The sequence below is a fragment of the Oryza glaberrima genome, chromosome 11, assembly GCF_000147395.1.
Source record: "Oryza glaberrima chromosome 11, OglaRS2, whole genome shotgun sequence".
In the NCBI taxonomy this organism is placed as follows: Eukaryota; Viridiplantae; Streptophyta; class Magnoliopsida; order Poales; family Poaceae; genus Oryza; species Oryza glaberrima.
Genome location: NC_068336.1, coordinates 20,485,540 through 20,508,404, shown reverse-complemented (window position 1 = coordinate 20,508,404; position 22,865 = coordinate 20,485,540). Strand labels below are relative to the sequence as shown.

At 42.1% G+C, this 22,865-nt stretch overlaps 2 protein-coding genes across 2 annotated transcripts; both read right to left on the bottom strand.

The window, feature by feature from the left end:
* Positions 1 to 1,137: 1,137 nt before the first annotated feature.
* Positions 1,138 to 2,921, bottom strand: LOC127754981 (glucan endo-1,3-beta-glucosidase 8-like). The gene has a single exon (XM_052280598.1). The coding sequence runs from the start codon at positions 2,782 to 2,784 to the stop codon at positions 1,300 to 1,302; it is 1,485 nt and encodes a 494-aa protein (XP_052136558.1). The 5' UTR covers positions 2,785 to 2,921; the 3' UTR covers positions 1,138 to 1,299.
* A 1,105-nt stretch (positions 2,922 to 4,026) lies between these two features.
* Positions 4,027 to 8,054, bottom strand: LOC127754129 (uncharacterized). The gene is made up of 9 exons (XM_052279596.1): positions 7,755 to 8,054; positions 7,550 to 7,657; positions 7,293 to 7,463; positions 7,114 to 7,157; positions 5,658 to 5,752; positions 4,676 to 4,788; positions 4,467 to 4,580; positions 4,231 to 4,383; positions 4,027 to 4,149 (listed from the first exon to the last, which is right to left on the bottom strand). The coding sequence occupies exons 1-9, from the start codon at positions 8,052 to 8,054 to the stop codon at positions 4,027 to 4,029; spliced, it is 1,221 nt and encodes a 406-aa protein (XP_052135556.1).
* Between the last annotated feature and the right edge of the window lie 14,811 nt (positions 8,055 to 22,865).

Below are 22,865 nucleotides of genomic sequence, written 5' to 3'. Positions count from 1 at the left end.
TTTTTCTTTCCCTATATGCCATCCATGTCATCATCTTGTGTAATAGGGATGCAAAAGTACAATATTACCCTTTTACCTTTTAATCCCTCGAGGGGTTGTTCACTTGTTTTTTTTTGCATGTCATCCCCATAATTATAAATTTTTTTAATAACAAAGAATAATATGTAATATATCACTACACAAATATGAAAGTTTAAATTTCACTTTTACAATTTTTTTAAAAAAATCAAATTTGGTTATAGCACATGTATACTAGTTTCGATTAAATTTATTATTTTCATTACAACTTGTGAAGATCAAATTTGAATTTGAATTTTTGACTGATATATCAAATATTAATCTATCTTATCATTTAATTTTTTTTAAATATTTATAACAATTTTAATGACGGTAATAATGACATCCTTGGATGGACTAGCAAAATTTGACAAATCAACTGCAAGATAAAATCGTTATGCTCAAGTGTGTACGTTGATAATGAGTGAATAAAAGCAGTCAGAAGAACACACGAGGGTAGTTTTGTCATTTTGTTAAAAAACTGACAAGGTCAAAGCGGTTTGACCTCGATAGTGGCATATAAAGGATGGAAATTTTCGTTGGATGGCATATAAGGAAATAGCAACTTTCCAATGGCATATAAGGAAGTCCGTAAACTTTGAGTGGCATATAAAGAATTTTCTCTAAAAATATTCAATTTTGGTGATTGAATTGATATTAAACTTGTCGTTTCGTGATAACTTTATTACTAAATTTATAGTTTTGTACTATCCGCCTTAAATCTATAGTTCTGTGATAAATCTAGTGTTAAATATATGATTTTGTGATACATTATGTTAAATATATAGTCTTGTAACAATTTGGTGAAGGTATATTTAATTTTGTGAAATTTACTTTTATTTAAAGAAAAAACTGTGGCCTATACTTAATCGAGAACTATGCCTAAATTTTCTACAGCCTTCTTGGTTAGTGAATAGCTGATTGATTATAAGGCAACATAATAGTTTATTAGAGAAAAAATAACTTTTAAGTAAAACTTTTATAAATGTGTTATTAACGACTTAAAAACCAAATTATAGATGTGTTATCAACTGTAAAATTAAGTTTTAAAATTTAAATTTTAATAACGGCTGAATTATTTTTAAGGAAAACGATGAGGCCCCCTAGCTTTATAAGCAGAAACAATACACTACTCATATAAACGAGCAGAAATAACCAAAGTATAGTGGTACAAATTTTCATAGGCTTCACCTATCTACAGCCTCTGCATACATTTCACCTTTCACCGTATCTAATTAAGTTTCAGACCAACACAAGGAGCGCGGCCACCACGGCCGCCGCGCACGCCACCGCCGCGGCGGCGGCAACGGCGGCGCCCGCCAATGCCGCGGCGGCGACCTGCACGCTGAAGTTGCAGGCGCCCTGCGCCACGTCCCTGTCGTCTTCGGTGACGACGGCGAGCCCCTGGAAGTCGCACGCCGCGTCGGCCTGCCCCTGCGCCTGGTAGTACACGTTGAACGCGTACGACGCGTTCCCACGCGCGTCGAGCGCGCCGCAGCTGCACCCGTAGCCGAGCGCCGTGCAGTCGGAGTGCGAGCACGCGTACCCGACGTTGTCGGCGAGCCGGCCGGCGTCGTCGTCCGTCACGTTCGGGTTCAGCACGCACCACCGCCGTGGCAGGTACTTGACGCCCTTCGCCGGCACCGGCATCGCTGGCCGCCCGGCGCCGCGGAGGTCGAGCGGGAACTTGGGCCGGCCGTCGAACGTGAAGATGCCCCAGTGGCGCTCGAAGTTGCCCGGCGCCACGCTCTTGGTGTCCTCGTCCATCAGCCCGAACAGGTACACCTCGATGCGCGCGCGCGGCCGGAGCGGCGTGCCGCGCCGCGCCGCCAGCCGCTTGAGCAGGCCGGAGTAGAACCGCTGCGCGTACGGCACGGTGGCGTGCTTGTCGCCGTCCGTCGGCCACCCGACCTCGCCGATCACGATCGGGAGGCTCCCGAACCCGATCCTCTTCAGCGCCGACACCAGCGTGTCGAAGTTGGCGTCGAACACGTTGGTGTAGTTGATGCCGTTGTCCACCACCGGCCGCGGCGGCGGCCCGCCGTCGAAGAAGGCGTAGTCGAGCGGGAAGTCGTCGTTGCCGTAGAGGCTGAGGAAGGGGTAGATGTTGACGGTGAGCGGCGCGCCGCTGCGGTTGAGGAACCTGACCATGTCGGCCATGGTGCCGGCGACGTCGTCGCGGAACCTCCCCGCCGACGGCACCGGGTTGCTCGCTGGCGAGTCGTACACGTCGGCGTTCACCGGCACCGTCGCCTTGATCCGCTTCCCGTACCCGGCCTCGTCGAGCGCGCGCTGGATGTTCCTCAGCGCCGGCACGGTGGCGCGGTCGAACTCGCCGTTGTACGCCTTGAGGAACGGCTCGTTGCCGACGGCGACGTACCTGATGTCGACGCCGCCGTCGAAGCTGTACCTCGTGACGTTCTCCTTCACCCACTCCCTGGCGCGGCCGTAGTCGCCGACGGCGGCGAGCATGTCGTTGGGGACGGCGATCATCGCCTCGATGCCGGTGCCGGCGAGCCCCGACATGGTCGTCGCGTCGGCGTCGAAGATCTTCACCTTCTTGAACCCGTTGTCCTTGAGCAGCCGCGCCATCACCTTGGGCGGCAGCCGGTGCGTCGCCATTGTGCCCCAGTTCACCCCGAGCCCATCCACCACCGCCACCGCCGCCATGATCACCACTCCGACCACCACCGCCGCGACGCAACGCCACGCCGTTGCCGCCGCCATCGCCGACGTATCGATCCGATCCAAGAAACTTCAGTACGCTTAAAAAGGAAGCAATTCGATCAACCGATCGACCGACACGGCGGAGTAACGCCGAGTACGGATCAAGCGAATGAATTGGAACGCAACAACCGCAACTTTTTTTTTTTTTTTTTGCTCCGAAAGAAAAGTAGATCACCGCTCCGGCATTCAATTGGAAGGTGGCAATCATAAGCTGGAGCAATCAATTCGCGAGGTTTCTGGTGGTTTTGAGGTTAATTAGTGGAAGAAGAACACGCAGTTAGTTCAGTACTACGTGGGTAAACAATCTGAGCCTTGAACTGAAACTAAAGGGGAAATTTTTCAAATTTGGCGGGAGTCCTGCACTGATGTTTGACTACTCTGCAGCCGTCGGATCGCGCGCCAACGGCTGATCAGAGTGGATCACAAAACTTGCATACACAATGAGGATTGACAGTAAGTGCACGGCTTCAGTTCGACAGTTTTGTGGTTTGATTAATTAGCTAAGATAATTGTATGATTACGAATACAATCAAATCAATTGACAATTGCTACATGTATAGGCGTATAGCCTAAGCATATACAGAGAAACTTTAGGGACTAAAATAGCTATTCTCCCGGTAGGGTTTGGAGGACATGATGCGCTGTTTAGTACAGTTTCTTTTATTTATGCATCAAACAACACCAATAAATAGTTAACTACCACCTCATTACTAACCAACTAAACATCACTAGGAGAACATGGGGATACCTAACACATAATGCCCTATGCACACTACTACAGTACTACCTGGGGCGGATCCAATGTGGGTGCAGGGGGACTTGAGTCCCCCTACACCCATAAGACCTATGGATACCCTCCGAAGCATCCCCTTCGATTTTTTCACCATGAATGATAAACTAAAGGTCCCTAATGGCTGGAGGTTGAAGAAACTGTGTAATTGAGCGCCCCCCCCCCCAAAAAAAAAAGTTCCTGGATCCGCCCTGTACTACTATGGAGACACCATTGATCGATCAAGTTCATTTGCCAACAGAGGAGAAAAATACTGCAGAGACTAGAGAAGAAGAAGCGGTTAAGTAAGCATTGTATGAATTGTACTCAATTCAGTAAAAGATCAGTCATCTAGACATATTCACCATCATATTTGACACTAAAGACAAGAAATGAGAGCAAGCTGTAAAGTAGATCAGTCATCTAGACCTATTCACCATCATTCCTGTGGAAGTCAAGATCACAATAGCATCCTACTGCTGCTGATGATAATATCTCCTGTGGAACTCTAGATCACTGTCTTTTAGAAATCTCGCATTGCACGAGTTGCATTTGGTTCCCGCATTCTGATGTATTGTTTGGCAATGATGTATTATCTGAGTTATAAGAAGAAGGTTAGGATTTTTTTCTTGAAATAAGATGTGCATATTTATAATTCAGAAAATAACATAACTTACCTTTCCTGAAGCCATTGCGATAGTAGAATATCTCTCAAAGAAGCAGATGACACATAGTTCCTGATCCTTTGGGATCTTAGCCTGTTCTCTTCTGTATGATTGGTGCGAATGCTCCACCTCGTATGGGTCAAACTTATTTGCTGCATCAACGATCTACCAATTCAAAACAAATTAGCTAAGCAGGAGAAAATTAAACATTTTAACAAAAGAACAGCAATACGCAATAATAAAATTACCTCCACAAGTCTATTTACTGGAGTCACAACACTTTGTCCAATAGCTGGCCTGTGTAAAGCGCTATAGCCATACCGAGTGGCTTGCTGATTTACGATCCGCGGATCAGGAGGGGGCTGTATGGATAGTAGAAATCAGCAGATCAGGAGGAGATATGCACAGTTAGCGCAAATGAGAGGCATATGCATAGCAAACAGAAATAGTGTTTTACCTTGTATAAAGAGGGATCAGAGATCTTTGGAACCAAAATCTTAGGAACGTCCTGTACTGAGTTCTGATAATTGGAGGTGCCTGCAATTTCATCATTGAATTGTCCAATTTTTACTGTATTATGATATTGTTAGTAAGCAAAATACAATACATTTACCAACTAACAGAACATATTTGGAAATGGAAGCATATTGTTCTAGCACAAGACTAGACTTAGTAATTCTCAAGAGAAGATATCTAAAAAAATCACATTAAAAATGAATTCATCAGAGTAACAAATAAACAAAAGAGTTTTATTGGTTGTCAGGAATAGTTACAACATAGGACAATAGCTTCCCTATACACTAAGAAACATTGAACAACATTATGTTACAGAACATGGATCACACCTTTGAATATCTAATGTGAACTTCTAGAGTATGGAGGTGATGATGCTTCACTGCAGGCTATAAACTAAAAGTTCAATTACCAATTCCATCTAAGCACATGTATATCTACTTCCATTCTGATTATATTGAATTAAACTCAAATAGCTTCTGTATTTGAGTAAAACTTATGTGGGTTAAATCTTGCCAGGCAGTCAGCAATTAGGCCCCAAGTATATTTGGTTTGAGAAGTGACAACTGATTAAAATTATCAAGATCTCTGAAAAAAATTGTAACAAAGAAAATTAGGCAATAAGTGAGATATAATTTGTTTTGCATGACAACAAAACAAAGCTCATGGAAGAGTCAGTTTCATGAGTTTAATAAATATTCATAACACTGTCTGTATAAAGGAATATAGATTGCATAGTTCTAATACCAAATAACCATGCAATATCAGAACAGAACTCAAGATATAAGTGTGCGTTTCTTTCTTAATTTCACTGTTACAGTATATAAAGTGGGAGTTCTATTTATTAATCTGGACTGCTATTCCAGAATTATACTGTAATTATCGTAACTTAAGATGGGAAAAAGACGTTGAAATCAAGAGGTCACCTTTTGTTTCTAGTGTCGCTGAAGGCTTCACCCCATTGTCCTCCACATCAATCAATTCCAAATCTGAGGGGTTAGCATTTTCAACGAGGACCTCACTGCACCAATTAATAAACATGTGAGTTCATTGCATAACTAACAAAAAAAGAGGCTAATTTAACAAGAGTAATTGCATTATGCACAGTCCATTATTGAAATTCAATTGCTCAGAATCACTATTTTTCCCGTTCATCAGTTGCAATGCGTTTTCACCATAAGCAACAGAGAACTCAAGTCAACCATCAAATACTAAGGGACTTCCTGGCATCCATAATGTCCAGCTAGTAAATACTGTCTTCTAATTAGACCACATAGAAATAGTAGGGTGACCGCCCCCAAGGCCCAAGAACCTGAAATATGTTACTCTGTTTCTCATTGTTTTCATTATTTTTCGCACTTGTTTCAATAACCTGAGTGATTTCTGCGTTCTGATGCAAAGTTTCAGCACTGAAAGTAAGTAGTGGAGCCGTGCAATACATTGTACATAAATCAAAACCATTCAGATAATTGGAACAAGTGCAAATGGTAATGAAAAACTCAAGAATTATTGCTAAAACTTTGGGAGAGTATATTTGATTACTTCAACAACAAAGTAGGTTGAAGGATGGGTAAACTATAAAAAGGTAGGGTTGTTTGTGAAGAAATTAGCCTAATGCTGTGATACATTAAATCAAGATGCATACATTTATAACTATAACTTCAGCACACAATTTTAGTTTGACGGAAAGCTAGTAGCCAATCGCCATGACACTACTAACAGTTGCGCCCTGTAGCTCTGCCAAACCAATCAACGAAAAAAGACATAGAATCTTACAAGATGGCTGAGAGAAGGCTGCAGACAAAGCTAAACAGCAACTCTACCGAAAACAACAAAAAGTAGTGCAGGACTGCTCAGGCCTTACAAAAGCAATGAACTAGACTGCAGTAATAAAGATCTTGTTGCATAGGGCCCTTAGAAACCAAACTTGCAGTAATAAAGCAATGAATAAAGGGCATAGCAAACTGCAGACAAACCTTTCTGGAATTAACTGAGGTATTTTCCTTAACCAAACTTGCAATATTAGATATAAAGCTAACTGCTATTCATTGATCTTACACTTATCAACTCAGAAAGATATTGTCTTTATGACATCATGAAAGTACACTATACTTTTCTACACTACACAATTTGTTTATAATTCCCTTATAGGAAAAAAAAAAGTTAGCCATTCCCTTTGTCAGGTTACATTATAAACAAACCGAAAGTGAAAGAGCCTGCATAAATGGATCATAATTTAACAGCAAAACATGCAACCATATTGTTGAAACATCAGATAAGAAACATGAAAACAAATTGCAGGACCAGTATACATTCAATATAATAATGTAAACAGACTAAACCAGTCAGACAACAAAAAAAAGGAGAGATGGTTCTTTTTACCTTCTTTTATCTTCTCCAGCAATTAAGTTGTCAGAATACGAAAGCTGTAAGGAATTTCAATATATTATTGTTTTAACTTCATGTAAAACAATTAACAAAATGCAACTACATCTTACAAATTATCGTGCAAAAAACCAACAAAAAAACTCTCAATAAAAGACAAAGATAAACAAAATGACCTTTAAGTTTGTTGTATGCTTGTTTTGCTTATCAGTCTTTGAATCAAGTTCCAAACTAGCGTTCCACTCAGGCGAACAACAACCATTCATAAATATATCATCAATATCTTTGTTGGTAATGTTTGGACGGGAAGTAATTTCACCCTGACTTATGCATTTCTTGAGCTCCCTCTGGAAAGATGGTTATATGTGAGCACACGACATGAGCAAACAGTTGATTAGCTGGAAAACAAAAGAAACTTCAGATGTAAACAAACCCATCGGTGGAATCGAAGAAGGGGCAACACGAATTCTCGGTAATCAGTGCATGAACTTTTGAGGAGCTTATGACACATTTCCTGAATAATTTTACAAGCAACATGGAACTGCAAAATAAAACCAGGATAAGAATAACTGTAAGCACTATAATGGATATCAGGATGAAATGTTGAACTCAAACCATATCGTGTAAAAGTACCAGACCTCATTACTTGATCTATCCGAAGGTAAATTCCGCAACTTCTTCTTGACTGCCTTGATGATGTCATTTCCTTCTTTTCGTTTCTCCCTTTGCAGTTCAGCAGCATCAGCTACTTCCTTTGCACCTTCCACATTCATGAAACAAAATAAGTCATGCTGACTTGAGTCCTTGCACACATCTATGACGTCTAAGGAACAACAATGCTCCCTCATCACATCCTCACACAGGTTTGGATCTGAAACTTCAAGTAGTTTCTCCCCTATTGAACCAAAATGGGAATTACACAAGTGAGTCCATAACATGACAGTGCTGTCGAATGTAATGTTAGAGCAGCCTGAATGGGGGCATTTCCTCAGAATCCATGATTTGTTACTACTCACGAAATGATGAGCATCTGTTAGAGACTTGGATAGTGAACGGTTGATTTTGCTGTAGTATTCGCAAAGAACATCAAGCCTCACAGATAGGATCATTCGTTGCTTTTCACTTGTTATAAGGCTCCAATCACGTCTTGCGAATAGTACAAGAGTTTGTAGAAGCCCATGGATCTGTTTCTTTACAAAGCAAATCCGATCATCATATTCATCCCCTTTGGTAGACCCTACAGGGATGTCGTGACTGCTTGGATCGTCAGCCTTCTCAATGGCAAGGGCTCGACAACACTCATCCTCAGCTGCAGCATAATCATGGAGGACAGCCATCAGTCCTGCACGAAACAGTGCGATCACAAGAGAGTGATCTGATATTTTTGCAGCACTGTCCATGATTTTCAGGGCACATCGTAGGACCTCCTCCTTATCAGCATCTGGTTCAATACTCTTGGCAAGGTCCAGTGCCACATAGGCTGGCAGAAATTGCGCACGAGCTGACTTAGGGAATGTGGTTGCAACAGCTGCGGCCCTATGCACCGCATACGCGATTCCTGAGCTCTTTGCAATGCTGAGAACACGCTCCACATCGACTTCACAACAAGCATTGTTGTTTATATCGATTGCTCGTTGGAGCCTTTCTCTTGCTGCAGTGATTCTTTGGCTCTTAGAGGCTTTTTCAGGTAGGGATATGTTTACACCCAAATTTGGCACCTATGGACGAATTAGGGGAAAATTGCCAAAGTTTAGAAAGCGACGGGTTTCCTTCACAGGGCCGGTCAGACCACAGATGTGTAGGCGGTCTGACCGGCTAGTAGGGCCGGTCTGACCGTAAGTATGTGGACGGTCAGACCGGCAGGGTCCGAGTCCGAGTCTGTTTTTGTCGGTTCTCGGGTTTCCTTGCTCGGGAAGACATGTTTCGTGTTTCCTTTGGTTTCTATCCTGAGTTGGACGTGGAGAAGGGCCTGTAGAGGGCAAGACCAACCCCTATTTAAGGGACAAGGCCGGTTCATTGTAAAACCCCCGAATACAATCTACTTGAATCGTTCTTTTACTATGTTTTCTATTTTACCCTAGTTTTAGTCCATCTTTGTCGGTTTGCGCCGTAAACCGTTCGCCACCGCTGCGAGAGTGCGACACCTCTTTATAGGTTTGTCTTGAAAACCTTCCGTTTTGCCCACGAGACGGGTAGTTATCCTCATATCGATCTAAATCGGCCTAAACGCCGATTTTGATCTCTAAATCGGCTCCGCTAGCCGGTTTAGCTTTTCTTTTTGCAAAACCCATCTTGATTTGGCCCTTTGACTAGATCGAGGTAGTTGGCGACTCCATATCACCGCAAGGCGTTTAGGTATTGCGATCGTGCTTGTCGACTTGTCAAAAAAAGATGCCAACACGATTTTTGGCAGCTCCACTGGGGAACGATCTAATCGGCCATATCACAGCCGAATTTCGTTTAATCTAGTAGTTTTCGTGAAATAGAGAGTTTCGGCCGAACGGCCGAAATCAATCCATACACCGCCGGCCAGATTGTTCATTGCGCTGGTCTAACCGACTTGCCCGAGCCGGTCTGACCGGAGTAGTGGCTGATCTAAGCGACGAAAGGTTGCAGCAGTTGTGCATCGGGACAGCAACAAGCGGCCGGCAGCTTCTTTGTTGTACACGGTCAGGATTCAGAAACTCAAATCAATTCGGTCTACTGTATACGTGTTCCAAAAGGAGACAGAAGATCAGGCTTACAGTCAAAGCCGATCTATTACTATTTTTTTTTTAAAAAAATCAAAACCGATTCACTGTATCGGTTAGTCCCGAGAAGCTTCAAATTCTCCAATTTTTTGCTAAAGTACAGTAGCATACAAGGAAAATTCTAAGACCGCATATTAATTTATTCGGTCAAATATTTCGGCTACGAGCTATATGGCTAAAATTAATCAAGGAATTTCTTCATCAACCATGATGAGCGGGAACGAGATCATGCCGGTTACATTGAATGATTTCGAAGGAGAAGACCGCAAGTCCATGGAGGAGTACATCAACGAGCTCACACGGGAGGCGTTGATGAGAGCAACTACTAGGACTTGTCAAGGCGTGACCATCAAGCCCGGGCCACGTCCCAAGCTCGCTCCCGATGTGGTAAGCAATGACGAGGTATCACAATCTATCCAACAACAAATTGCATCTACAATAGATTCATCTATGATTACTTTTAAAGATCGATTAGATGTAATGTTTAAGGATAAATTTGATGGGTTTTTAAGGAATAGGCTCGGTTCTCTTATGGACGATTACACATTAAAAGATAAAGCCTATACCACTGCTAATCAACCTCCTATAAATCAAACGGGTAATAGAACCGACGGGATGGCGTTCACGGCCGGTCCGACCAGGCCTGATGGCCGGTCAGACCGTGACACAGCCGTCGGTCCGACCGGCCAGACGGCCGGTCAGACCAGGTATTACCTCAGCGGTCAGACCGGGTCTCAAGCCGGTCTGACCGCACATTATGATGCCGGTCAGACCGGGCCCTGGGCTGGTCAGACCGGTGCAATTATTCCGATACAGGGGATAGATCCAAAGACTAATGCTAGTTGTTTGTATCATCTTAGAACATTTGATCTTCCTGTATCTACAGCTACAAGTAGTCCTCAAGTTCCCCCACATGTTCCTAATACTTATAATGACGTTGCTAGGGGGTATCCTCCCGATACTAGACAAGGCCAATATAATCATATTGCGCCACAAACACAACCTATTAGGCCACCTAATCCACCGCCAAATCAACATGGGCCTAATAATATGGAGGATATAATTAGTGAGATTATTAGGAATAGATTCGGGATTGAAACTAGGAATCGTGCTAAGGTTTACCAAAAGCCGTATCCTGATTATTATGATAATGTGCCGTTTCCTCGGAATTATAGAGTTCCCGAATTTGCCAAGTTTAGTGGTGAGGATGGTAAAACCACATGGGAGCATGTAGGTCAATTTTTAGCGCAATGTGGTGAGGCTAATAGTGATACTTTTAAATTGCGCTTGTTTTCTTTATCTTTGTCCGGTACTGCTTTTACATGGTTTACTTCTTTACCAGCAAATTCTATTTCTTCCTGGGCTCAATTAGAACAAAAATTTCATGATTATTTTCACACTAATGAAACTGAGATTAAGTTATCTGATTTAACATCGGTTAGGCAAAAATACAATGAATCTGTCATTGATTATATTGAAAGGTTTAGAGATATTAAAAGCCGATGTTTTAGTTTGAAAATAACTGACAAAGATTTGGCCAACATTGCATATGATCGATTGCTTGATTCTATTAAAGAGAAATTGAATGGCCAGATATTTCTTGATATTGATCATGTGTTGCATGAAGTTCTGGCTTAGGAAAGCCGAGTGGATGACAATAGTTTAGATGCTAGTTTAAATGAAAGTGCAATATCATGTATAGCCGAACCAAGCGATAGTTCGGATTGTGGTAATAATTTGTGCAATGATACCATAACGAGTATAGCCAAACCAAATGTTGATTCAGATTGTCTTGCTAGTTTGGATGATAACCCAATAACCAATATAGCCGAACCAAGTGTTGGTTCGGATTGTGTTACTAGTTTAGACAATGATGGAATAGCCGAATCAAGTGATGGTTCGGGTTGTGTTGCTAGCTTAGAGAATAACATCATTGAAAATATAGCCGAACTAAGTGACGATTCGGATTATATCACAAGCGAAAGTGAGATAGCATTGTCACCTAAAACCGAATCACAAATCGGTCATGTGGATGTTGGAAAAGATGATGACAATGTCTTGCGGGATAGTAGTAAAATAGAATTCAAAGTAGCCATGCATACATATCAAAAGCCGTATCCTGAACATGTAGATTCGGTCCCATACCCGCAAGGATTTGAGGTGCCCAACTTCACGAAATTCACAGGTGAGAATGCTATGACCACAATGGAGCATATCGGCTGCTTTATTGATCAATGTGGTAAGGCCAGTAGCAATGATTTGCTTAAGTTGAAGTTGTTTCCTCTTTCTTTATCAGACTTTGCATCTACATGGTATAGTTTGCTTGCTCCTAGTTCAATTTCTACATGGTCACAAATGGAGCATGAGTTTCATGATTATTTCAAAGATGCAAGCTTGATGGAGCAAAGACCGATTGATACTTCATCGGTCACTTGTGAAACTATTTCGGTTACATCTATGCCTAAGACCGGAATTGTTAGTGATCCTCTCCCTATTAGTTCTATTGATGTTGACAAAAGGAAAGGAAAAAGTGGTATTATTGGGGATCCTCGGCCCAAAAATAGGATCAAAAATGCGAAGGCCGAAGATCATAAAGTTGCAAAGGATGAGTCATCTAGTATCCGAAGGACCAAAAAGGCGAAGCTCACTTTTGAGATGCTTATGGCTAAATACAAGAAAGGATTAGCTGGTCAACGATTTGATAACCAAACTAGTGATTCGAAAAGACCAAGATCATCTCGTAGGAAGAGATTTGGTCAAACATCAAAGCAATCGGAGCCATCAACCTTACCAACTCCATATAAACCTCTGGTTATGATGCCATGGTATCCATATCCAATGTCACTATATGGTTATCCTTTTATGTATTACATGCCATGGATGCCTCAATTCTCTACACCATTTCATCAAGGATGGGAGGAATCACCTAGGACAGTGCCAAATCATTCATCTAATTCAAGACAAGACCGTTTCCTACAAAAGAATCGGTTCGGTGGATCAAAGGTGAAAAAGTTTAAGAAGGTGTGGGTGAGGAAAGAAGCCAAAGCTCCGGAGGTCGTTGCTGCCAAAGAGGAGTCTCAAGATGTTCATGTACCTACTGGAGATGCGGTGGAAACCAAGCAGGCAAAGGAGATCGAAGCCGACGCCGTGACTGCCAACATTGGGGGTCTGACCGAGACAGCTGGCCGGTCTAACCGCCAGTCTACGGCCGGTCTGACCGACCTTACTGGCCAGTCTGACCGATGGCTTGTGGCCGGTCTGACCGGGCCCAGAGGCTCGTCTGACCGGAGGGTATTGCAGAAGAGTGGAAAAATTGGGAGCAACATAGGAGCTTCCACTTCGACTAAAAATATGAAGAATCATTGTTTAGCTCCTGGAAAACAACCACAGCCGAAGTGGATACCTTCTGGCTTATCTCGCTCTCAAAAGAGGAGGCTACAGCGTCTTCGAGCCATAGGTCAAAAAGAGAAGGAGGCCGAAGATGTGGAGAACAAAACATGTAATAATTTAGAGTCTCGAACGACACCTAAGCAAGTGTGGAGACCTGAAGAAGTAAAAACTAAGAGATCGGTGATTTCCCAAAGTAGTGATAAATCCAATTTGATGAGAGAAGAATCATCGGTCATTAGAGATAAGTCTCCTTCACATGATGCTATGGATGTTGGTGCGGTGTTCGTCTTGCCTTTGAAATCGTGCAATCAAGAAAGCCGATTTTGCTCGGGGGGCAAGACACTAATATGCTCATGAAGAAATTAAGAGAGATGAACGGCGATGGATACAACATTACATCTTTGAGCCGTCGTTTGTCGGATGCTAAGGCAAGGTATGAGTTTATTGTGTTCATCATCATATTATATGCCTATGCCATGTTAGAATATTGCTTACTATCTAGCACATGTGTGTTTTTGCTTATCAAATTGATATTATACATACATGTTGCAAATGCCAGTTCTAGGTAGTAGAATTGGTAGGTTGGCATATAATTTGTTTGAAGTATGATTTGGCTCATGACTCTTTGATATTTATTTAAAGCCAAATAATATGTGTTTTTATGGATTACCATATAAGATATAGATTTCATATTTATTGCACCATGAAAGTTTTGCTTACTAGTAATTCGGCTAATGTCAATGGTCAATGTGATGATTTGCTCTAGAGTGGTTTTCTTTAGGAACATTGGCATTGTTAATATTTTGCATACATGCTCAAGCCGATTACTTACATTTGTAGTTTATTGGAATTCATGTGTGTGAGGCATATAACTTTGGTGATTCATTATTGATCATACTTCAATTGGCTAAGTGTTTTGATGCCATGATGATTATTGTTTCAAAAGCCACTTGAATTAGTATTCATCTAGACATGTTAGTTGGGTATTATATTTTTTTCATATGTCTAGAGAGAAAGAGTTTTGGTTCAATAGTTTGATACACCAAGCATCTGGTTATAATATGAAGAAAGGAGTATTTTTGATATTAGCGAAGCCGGTGCTTGATTTTTAAGTCTTTGGATGAAATTGGCAAAATCACAGACCAAGGGTTGTCTGACCGGCATTGCATGGCCGGTCTGACTGGTGGTGACATGCGGTCTAACCGGCTCTGCATGGCCGGTCTGACCGGACAGATAGGGTGGTCTGACCGGCATTGCGTGGCCGGTCTGACCGATCCCAGACAGGAGGCTAGGGGGCACGTTACAATTGATTAAAAGGCTGAATTAATTGTGAATTTGGACATTTGTGCCCATGAGTTAGAAATAGCTTGGAGAATTCCTTTGATTAGATTTTTGAAAGATTCTACACTTAAGGTTGATCGGAAGATTCGGCGGTAAGCGCTCAAATATTATATCGCCAAAAAATAGATGGAGTATTACTTAGATAATGATCAATCTAAAGTTGCTAGGAGAGTAGTACATGAAGGGATTTGTGAAATTCATTAATCGGCCTGTAAGATAAATTGGTTGCTAGGAGAGTGGGGTTTCATTGGCCGAAAATAATTGATGATTGTTTCAAATGCTATAGAGGGAGCGAAGCTTGTTAACGGATCGGCAATGTTCAATTAGCGCCTACCGCTGGGTTGAATCCTATCATTGAACTATGGCTGTTCCGAGGTTGGGCTTTGGATTTCATTGGTCAAATTTATCCTTCGTCATCAAAAGGGCATTGGTTCGTGCTAGTTGCAATGGATTACTTCACTAAGTGGACCGAAGCTATGCCACTCGAGAATATTACATGTGTGGAGTTGAGGTAAATCTTGGCTCTCTTTGGTATTTCAAGCAAGACAACTTGTCGGTTGAAGATTACAAGACCTTGATGGGAAGCAATTTTGAAGACGCCATCGACAAGCGTTTGAAGACTTTGAAGGAGATGAAGACACTTCAAGACGGTGTTTTTAGAGAGCAATTAATGGGAGATAGCTTGAAGAAATACTTCCCGAGCATTTGGTAAGATGCTTAGGAAGTCCTATGGCCGGTAATTGGATTATCGTCCTAAGATAACATGTTCTATGCTTTTAGGTTCACGTATGTTCACCAAAAAGGCAGGGGGCATGTGTTTACACCCAAATTTGGCACCTATGGACGAATTAGGGAAAAATTGCCAAAGTTTGGAAAGCGACGGGTTTCCTTCACAGGGCCGGTCAGACCACAGGTGTGTGGGCGGTCTGACCGGCTAGTAGGGCCGGTCTGACCGCAGGTATGTGGGCGGTCAGACCGGCAGGGTCCGAGTCCGAGTCTATTTTTGTCGGGTCTTAGGTTTCCTTGCTCGGGAAGGCATGTTTCGTGTTTCCTTTGGTTTCTATCCTGAGTTGGACGTGGAGAAGGGCATGTAGAGGGCAAGACCAACCCCTATTTAAGGGACAAGGCCGGTTCATTGTAAAACCCCCGAATACAATCTACTTGAATCGTTCTTTTACTATGTTTTCTATTTTACCCTAGTTTTAGTCCATCTTTATCGGTTTGTGCCGTAAACCGTCCGCCGCCGCTGCGAGAGTGCGACACCTCTTTGTAGGTTTGTCCTGAAAACCTTCCGTTTTGCCCACGAGACGGGTAGTTATCCTCATATCGATCTAAATCGGCCTAGATGCTGATTTTGATCTCTAAATCGGCTCTACTAGCCGGTTTAGCTTTTCTTTTTGCAAAACCCATCTTGATTTGGCCCTTTGGCTAGATCGAGGTGGTTGGCGACTCCATATCACCGCAAGGCGTTTAGGTGTTGCGATTGTGCTTGTCGACTTGTCAAAAAAAGTTGCCAACACGATACTCCATATGAAATGTTATGGGTGGCAGGATCTAATGGTCGTGCAATTGATAGTGCTCTGTTGAACTGGGATTCCGCCAAACTGTACTCCTTAGATGCAGAAAGAGACTCGCCGTGGGCGGTAGTTGTCTCAATGCAATCTGGAACTGCTTTTGCAGCAGAACCATACATATCAGTAGCAATCCATAGAGACATTTCTGGGCTGCCCTTGGCCGCTCGGGAGTGAAATGCCTTCATATTCAGGTCCCCTACGAGGTTGTAGATCATGGGACATGGAGAGGCGTTGAAGAGGCTCATAGCGCGATCAAGCGCCATGTCTAGATCGCCATTCCTCTGTAAATCCAGAACTTCGGCAGCTTCCCTCCGTAATCTCATTTCATCCTCCTTTTGTCCCCTCTTGGACCGGCTGGCCCTGGCCTCCTTTCCTCTGTCCATTCTGCCGCACCCGCAAGCTGTTCGTCAAAATGCCGCAGTGGGAGCGAGAGCGAAGCGACGATTTTACGAGGAAGGAGATGTCACGTGTAGTAGTTGGAGGACGGCGGCGACGCGTGGGCCGCTTGGGAGCGGTAGGAGAAGCGAAGCGGCGAGGCTTGGAGGAGGTGTCGAGCGCGGCGAGGCCTGGAGACGGTGTCGAACGCGGCGAGGCCTGGAGGCGGCAGCGCGACGAGGCCTGGAGGCGGCAGCGCGCGGAGGAGGCCGCGAGCGCGGCGAGGAACGGAGGCGAAGGCGAGGGCGGCGAGGTGCGTGGGCTTGGAGGTGCGCGGCGGGCGATGGCCGAGGCCGCGAGGGTTTTCGTGGGATGTTGGGTGAGGTGAGTCGTGCAGGGCCAAAGGGCCTAAAGGGGAGGAAGTAGGTGAAGAGGAGAACGCGTGTCCTCCGCGCTGTTGTCCGATCATAGCCGTTCCTTTGAATAGACGATCAAGATGTGCTAAAAGAGGGATAAAATTTTAGCAGTAACCACTTGAACCTCTGAATATTCTGCATTTTTTAACAGAAAAACTGGTTGATGGCAGTGGCACGTAAAAATAGTCATGTGAATCAATCACGCAGGCAAATGATGTGTATTAGTAGTAGTGTATATGTGTGCGTGTCTGTAACATAATAATCTTAGAAAAGAGAAAATAGCCATTAGCTATGGATGTGTGCATACCCATCATCCATGACCATGATCCCACCAAGCTTCCGCCACCCGAGTCTGCTTATTTGAGCTTACCAATTTAGATTTTTAAGATTGATTTAGTTTTTTTTTCATTTTTATAACTTTTCCTTGGCTTTTTAAATTGCTAGGAGTAGGAATGTTAAGCGCTCAAAAATTATTATTCTTTATCGATCTCATATCTTCTCCAAATGGAACACAATAAGGATCTGGATCCTGATGGATTTTTACAAAGAAGAATTACCGATGCATTGTCTGACTTTTCGTACCAGTTTATTACCCAAACAAAAGGATGCTAAGCGAATTCAGCAATAAAGTCATATATGACTGTTGAATGTGAGTTTCAAAATTTACATGGAGCTAACAGCTAACAGCTCAAAAGGTCATTAGACCTTCACAAACAACGTTTTTGCCAGGAAGGAACATAACAGAAGGTGCAATTATTTTACATGAAACAATTTATGAAATGCATAGGAAGAAGAATGATGGGGTAATTTTTAAACTCGACTTTGGAAAAGCTTATGGCAAAGTAGACTAGAGGTTTTTATAACAGACGTTGAGAATGAAAGGCTTCTTGCCACTATGGTGTCAGTGGATAGATAATATTGTTAGAGGGGGTAGTGTAGCAATTAAAGTGAATGATGAAGTTGGAAACCTCTTTCAAACAAAAAAAAGGCTTAATACAAGGGGATCTGTTATCATCAATCCTTTTTAATTTAGTGGCTGGCATGTTAGCAATCTTGATTAAGAAGGGCAAATGGACGAGAGAGCTTTCATAGGGTGATACCACATCTAGTAGATAATGGGTTGTCTATCTTGCAATATGCAGATGATACAAACATCTTTATGCAACATGATTTAGAAGAAGCCAAAAACCTCAAACTTGTACTAAGTACATTCGAGAGGTTATCATGTCAACAGATCAACTTCCACAAGAGTGAATTGTTCTGTTTTGGCAAGGCTAAGGAAGGGGATAAAGTGTATGTTATGTTATTTGGTTGCGGTTCTGGTAGGTATCCCTTTAGATATCTAGGGATCCTAATGCATCATAAAAAAATGTCAAACAAAGACTGGCTCGCAATCAAAGAGAGAATACAGAAAAAACTGATTAGTTGGAAAAGAAAACATCTGTCGATAGGTGGTAGATTAGTGTTGATAAACTCGGTGCTTAGTAGCCTGGCTATGTTCATGCTTTCTTTTTTTGAGGTACCTAAAGGTATTCTTGAGAAGTTGTACTATTATAGGTCATGATTCTTTTGACAATGTGAAGAATATAATAAGAAGTATAGGTTGACCAAATAGAGCATTTTATGCAAGTCAAAGGAATGTGGGGGTCTTGGGATACATAATCTAGAACTACAAAACAAATGCCTATTAAGCAAATGGTTATATAAACATTGGAATGAAGAGAGAGTTTGGCACAACTTACTAAGAAGGAAATACTTATCAAAGAAAACTTTGACTCTTGTAGAAAAAAAACTAGGGGATTCTCATTATGGTCAGGACTCATGATTGTTAAGGACATCTTCCTTTCTTGTGGATCATTAAAAGTGCACAATGAGACTCAGGTTAGAATCTAGGAGGATCAATTGAATGGGAATGCTCCCTTTGCTGCTCATTACCTGGCCTTGTACAACCTCTTGATAAACAAGAATGAATCAATGGCAGGGGTTACGAGTAAAAGGCCTCTAAAAGTGTCCTTTAGGAGGGTTATAGCGGGACATAATTTAAAAGCTTGGTTGGAAGTGGTCTCAAGGTTATCCTATCTATATAATCTATATAGTTGATCCCCACTAAGTGTAGTTATTAGTATTTTTCTCACTTGTGGTGCTTCCACATCACCTTAATTCTTTTTTAGCCATTAGATTGAAATTCAACATTCCAGATTACCTCAAAGCCATTTCACTATTCACCACTGGATTATCTTGGACAGCTCAGATTTACTTTGAGTGTGATACGTTTGTAGCTTGCATTTAGTTATTCCTTCCATCATGCACTGCATGCACTCGATGCCACAATTTTGCTAGCCGGGCGTTTCAGCAACATGCATGCATGAAGTAGGATTGAACAGCCCTCCTTAATGCCATCCACAAATCAACTAAGGAAATTGAAGAGCCCTGCTTATAAATGACAACGATTGAGCTTTAGTTGACACGGTACATATCCGTTCTGTTGTTATAAGTGCCATCGTCCCATCAGTACTCACCGGCCCTTGGAGTTTGATATTGTCTTTTGCCTTACCATCGGTTGAAATCAACATACACAGTTCCTCACCTTGATCTCTGTTGAATAGCTTCGCCCTATAAATCTCACTGCATTTCCTCTCATATATATCTTGGAACAATCACTTGCTCGGTGCTGTCGCTGCTGCTTGGCAGTCATTGTCATCTCTGACCGTAAGCAGCAAATTTCCCACATCGCAGTATTTATTGGTAGCTGACTTGATTAAGCTTTTCCTTTTGCTAACCCCATTCAATCGCCATTTGCAGCAGTGCAGGTATTTATATATCTATTTGATATTGGCCTCTTCAAACTTATATATCAAGATCTCACACCTTCACACTTGACAGTACATTCATAAGTTTGTTATTGTGTTCAAATATCATATGCTAGTGTTGTATGGATTCCGTTAATCATAGTGGTTTCGTCCAGCAAAGATTATATATTTCTTTTGCTCATCAGAACGGCATAAGATCTGGTTGGATAATTTTCAACTGGAGCCGAAAGAGTGCAGTGTTGCAGTACATGTGAGGTAGACCTGACATTACAAATTGCTTGATAGGTTTAACTTTATTTTCTAAAGAATTAACTGGATGGATATACGATCTGTTATTTGTACATATGATTTATTCTCAGTTTGATAATTTGCGGGCATTTGTTTCTCTTATTTCAGGCCCTTTTGCCATTACGTCCTCTCGGCTTTGCTGCAGCTTGCGCGCTGTTGCTCCGCTGATACAAGTCACCGTAGTCTGTAGATGGCAATGCAATTAGCCATGTAAAGCAGTACAGCACTACAGCAGTACGACGGGAGCTTTTTTTTAAGATAATGGAAGCTTTTATTGAACTCAGTCAATTACATCAAGGTGGTACAATTATCCTGAGAACACTTCCGGCCTCACAGCCGAACAAACAAAACCACACTCGAAAGGAAAAAAGAATGACATGGAGTATTGAGGACCATCAATCTAACGACTAAATTGCCACTCATGAACAACTCCTTGGCCATCTCCAAAAGCACAGAGTTTTAAGGACCACCAATTCTAAGACTAGATCGCCACCCATATCCCTGGGTAAAAAACTCCTTGACCACCTTCTCCAAATGTTGACATGCCACAACTACCATATCCCGCGAACCAGGCTTCTGTAGGATAGCCCATGTACGAAGCCAATGGATAAGAGAATATATAACCTGCAAAGGTGAAGATATGACTTTTTTTTTATCAAAAACCACATTATTCCTGCATAGCCAAAGCGACCAACAAGTAGCAGCTGCTCCTAACAGAACATGTGATTTCAAATTATTATGAATTCCATCAAGCCAGCTCCCAAACATATGCGCTACACAATGTGGTGGAGGAAGTCCAGATGCTGCTTGGATGATGGACCAAACAGAAAGGGCAAAACGGCATTCGAAGAAAAGATGTCTAATTGTCTCGTCATTGCAACAAAAACAACACTTCTTATTGCCTTGTCATTTTCTTTTTATCAAATTGTCCTCCGTTAACACCACTCCACGGTGCAAGTACCAAAGAAAAATCTTAACTTTTAGGGGTATCTTTAATTTCCAAAGACGGTTATTAATGTTGGGAACATTGCTGTGAATTAGAGCTAGATAATGAGACTTCACCGAGAACTCCCCATTTGAGGTTCAGTTCATCTTGATCCTGAGTTAAATGAAAACCAGTGATGCGCGGTAATAAATTATTCCACGCCACTAGTTTTGATCCTATAAGGTCTCTTCGCCATGAAAAAGATGGAGGATTGTTTTCGAAGACTTGTGCAACTGTAGCGTGCTTATGCCTAACTATGTTATAAAGGCAAGGATACTGTTCTTTCAAGGTTGAATTGCCCAACCATTTGTCTTCCCAAAATCTAATTTGGGAGCCATCTTTAATTATAAAGGATCCAAAACGGAGAAAGTGCCATTTCACCTTCATGAGGCTAGACCAAAAGTGTGAGTCCCCTTCCTTCCATTGAGTTTGAGAAAGAGGTTTATCACCGAGATACTTATTACGCATCAACTGTTGCCAAACCCCTTCCGTTGAGAGCAACTTGAATAACCACTTACTAAGTAGAGCCATATTCTTAATTTCCAAATCATGAATTCCTAATCCCCCTTGTTCCTTGGAGCGGCACAGTATGTTCCATTTAGCAAGACGATACTTTTTTTTTGACCATCACTTTGCCAGTAAAACCTGGAGCGAAAGTAGTTAAGCTTTGTAACTATCCCTCTTGGTATGGCAAAGAAGGACATCATATACAACGGGAGGCTACTTAGCACCGAATTAATCAATGGTAGCCGTCCTCCGGTAGATAGGAGTTTTCCTTTCCAACTGCTTAGACGCTTTTCAAAGCGTTCTACAACCTCCTTCCAATCGGCATTTCTTAATCTCCTATAATGAATAGGGATACCCAGATACCGAAATGGAAATTGACCAGTGGAACAACCAAAGAGTTCCATGTATTCGTTTTCAAAATCTTTCGCTTCACCAAAGCAATATAATTCACTTTTATGGAAATTTATCTTAAGACCCGATAATTGCTCAAAGACAAAAAGCAACAACTTCATGTTACGAGCTTTGTCTAGGTCATGATCCATAAAGAGAACCGTATCATCGGCATATTGCAAGATAGAGAGACCATCATTAATTAGATGTGGTACTACTCCTGCAATTTGCCCATCCTCTTTGGCTCTATTAATCAGTACAGTTGACATGTCAGCTATAATATTAAATAATATAGGTGATAAGGGATCACCTTGACGTTCCCCCTTCTTTGTCTGAAAAAAATGTCCAACTTCGTCATTAACCTTTACCGCTACGCTTCCTCCAGAAATGAAAGACTCAACCCAAGAGATCCACTTAGGCGAGAAACCTTTCATACGTAGAGTTTGCAAGAGGAAAGGCCATTTGACTTTATCATAGGCTTTTTCGAAATCTACTTTAAAAATTACCCCATTTAGTTTTTTACGATGTAATTCGTGTACAGTTTCATGAAGGACGACAACTCCCTCTAGGATATTCCGTCCTCTCATAAAGGCTGTTTGAGAAGAGCTCACCACATGGTCTGCCACGAAATTAATTCTATTTGTTGCGACCTTGGTGAAAATTTTGAAACTGACATTCAAAAGACATATTGGCCTGTACTGTTGTATACGGTTTGCCTCATGAACTTTTGGAAGAAGTGTAATTATCCAAAAATTGAGACTAAACAAATTGTACGACGGGAGCTTACAAAGATGCTTGCTACTTAACCAAGTAATCTACTTACGCTGGAGTCAGTAATATATACATACATCTAGGGACATGTTTCTGAGAAAATAAAATATGTACATCTTCATAATAATTTAATACTACTATACAATAGAGTT

Bases quoted from the DNA above. Each gene is read 5' to 3' on its own strand.
- LOC127754981 (XM_052280598.1), bottom strand. From the start codon at position 2,784: ATGGCGGCGGCAACGGCGTGGCGTTGCGTCGCGGCGGTGGTGGTCGGA.
- LOC127754129 (XM_052279596.1), bottom strand. From the start codon at position 8,054: ATGTTATGGACTCACTTGTGTAATTCCCATTTTGGTTCAATAGGGGAG. The intron at 7,464-7,549 runs GTTTGTTTACAT...CCATCTTTCCAG, and splicing joins TTCTTCGATTCCACCGATGG to AGGGAGCTCAAGAAATGCAT. The intron at 7,158-7,292 runs GTCATTTTGTTT...AATTCCTTACAG, and splicing joins AGCATACAACAAACTTAAAG to CTTTCGTATTCTGACAACTT.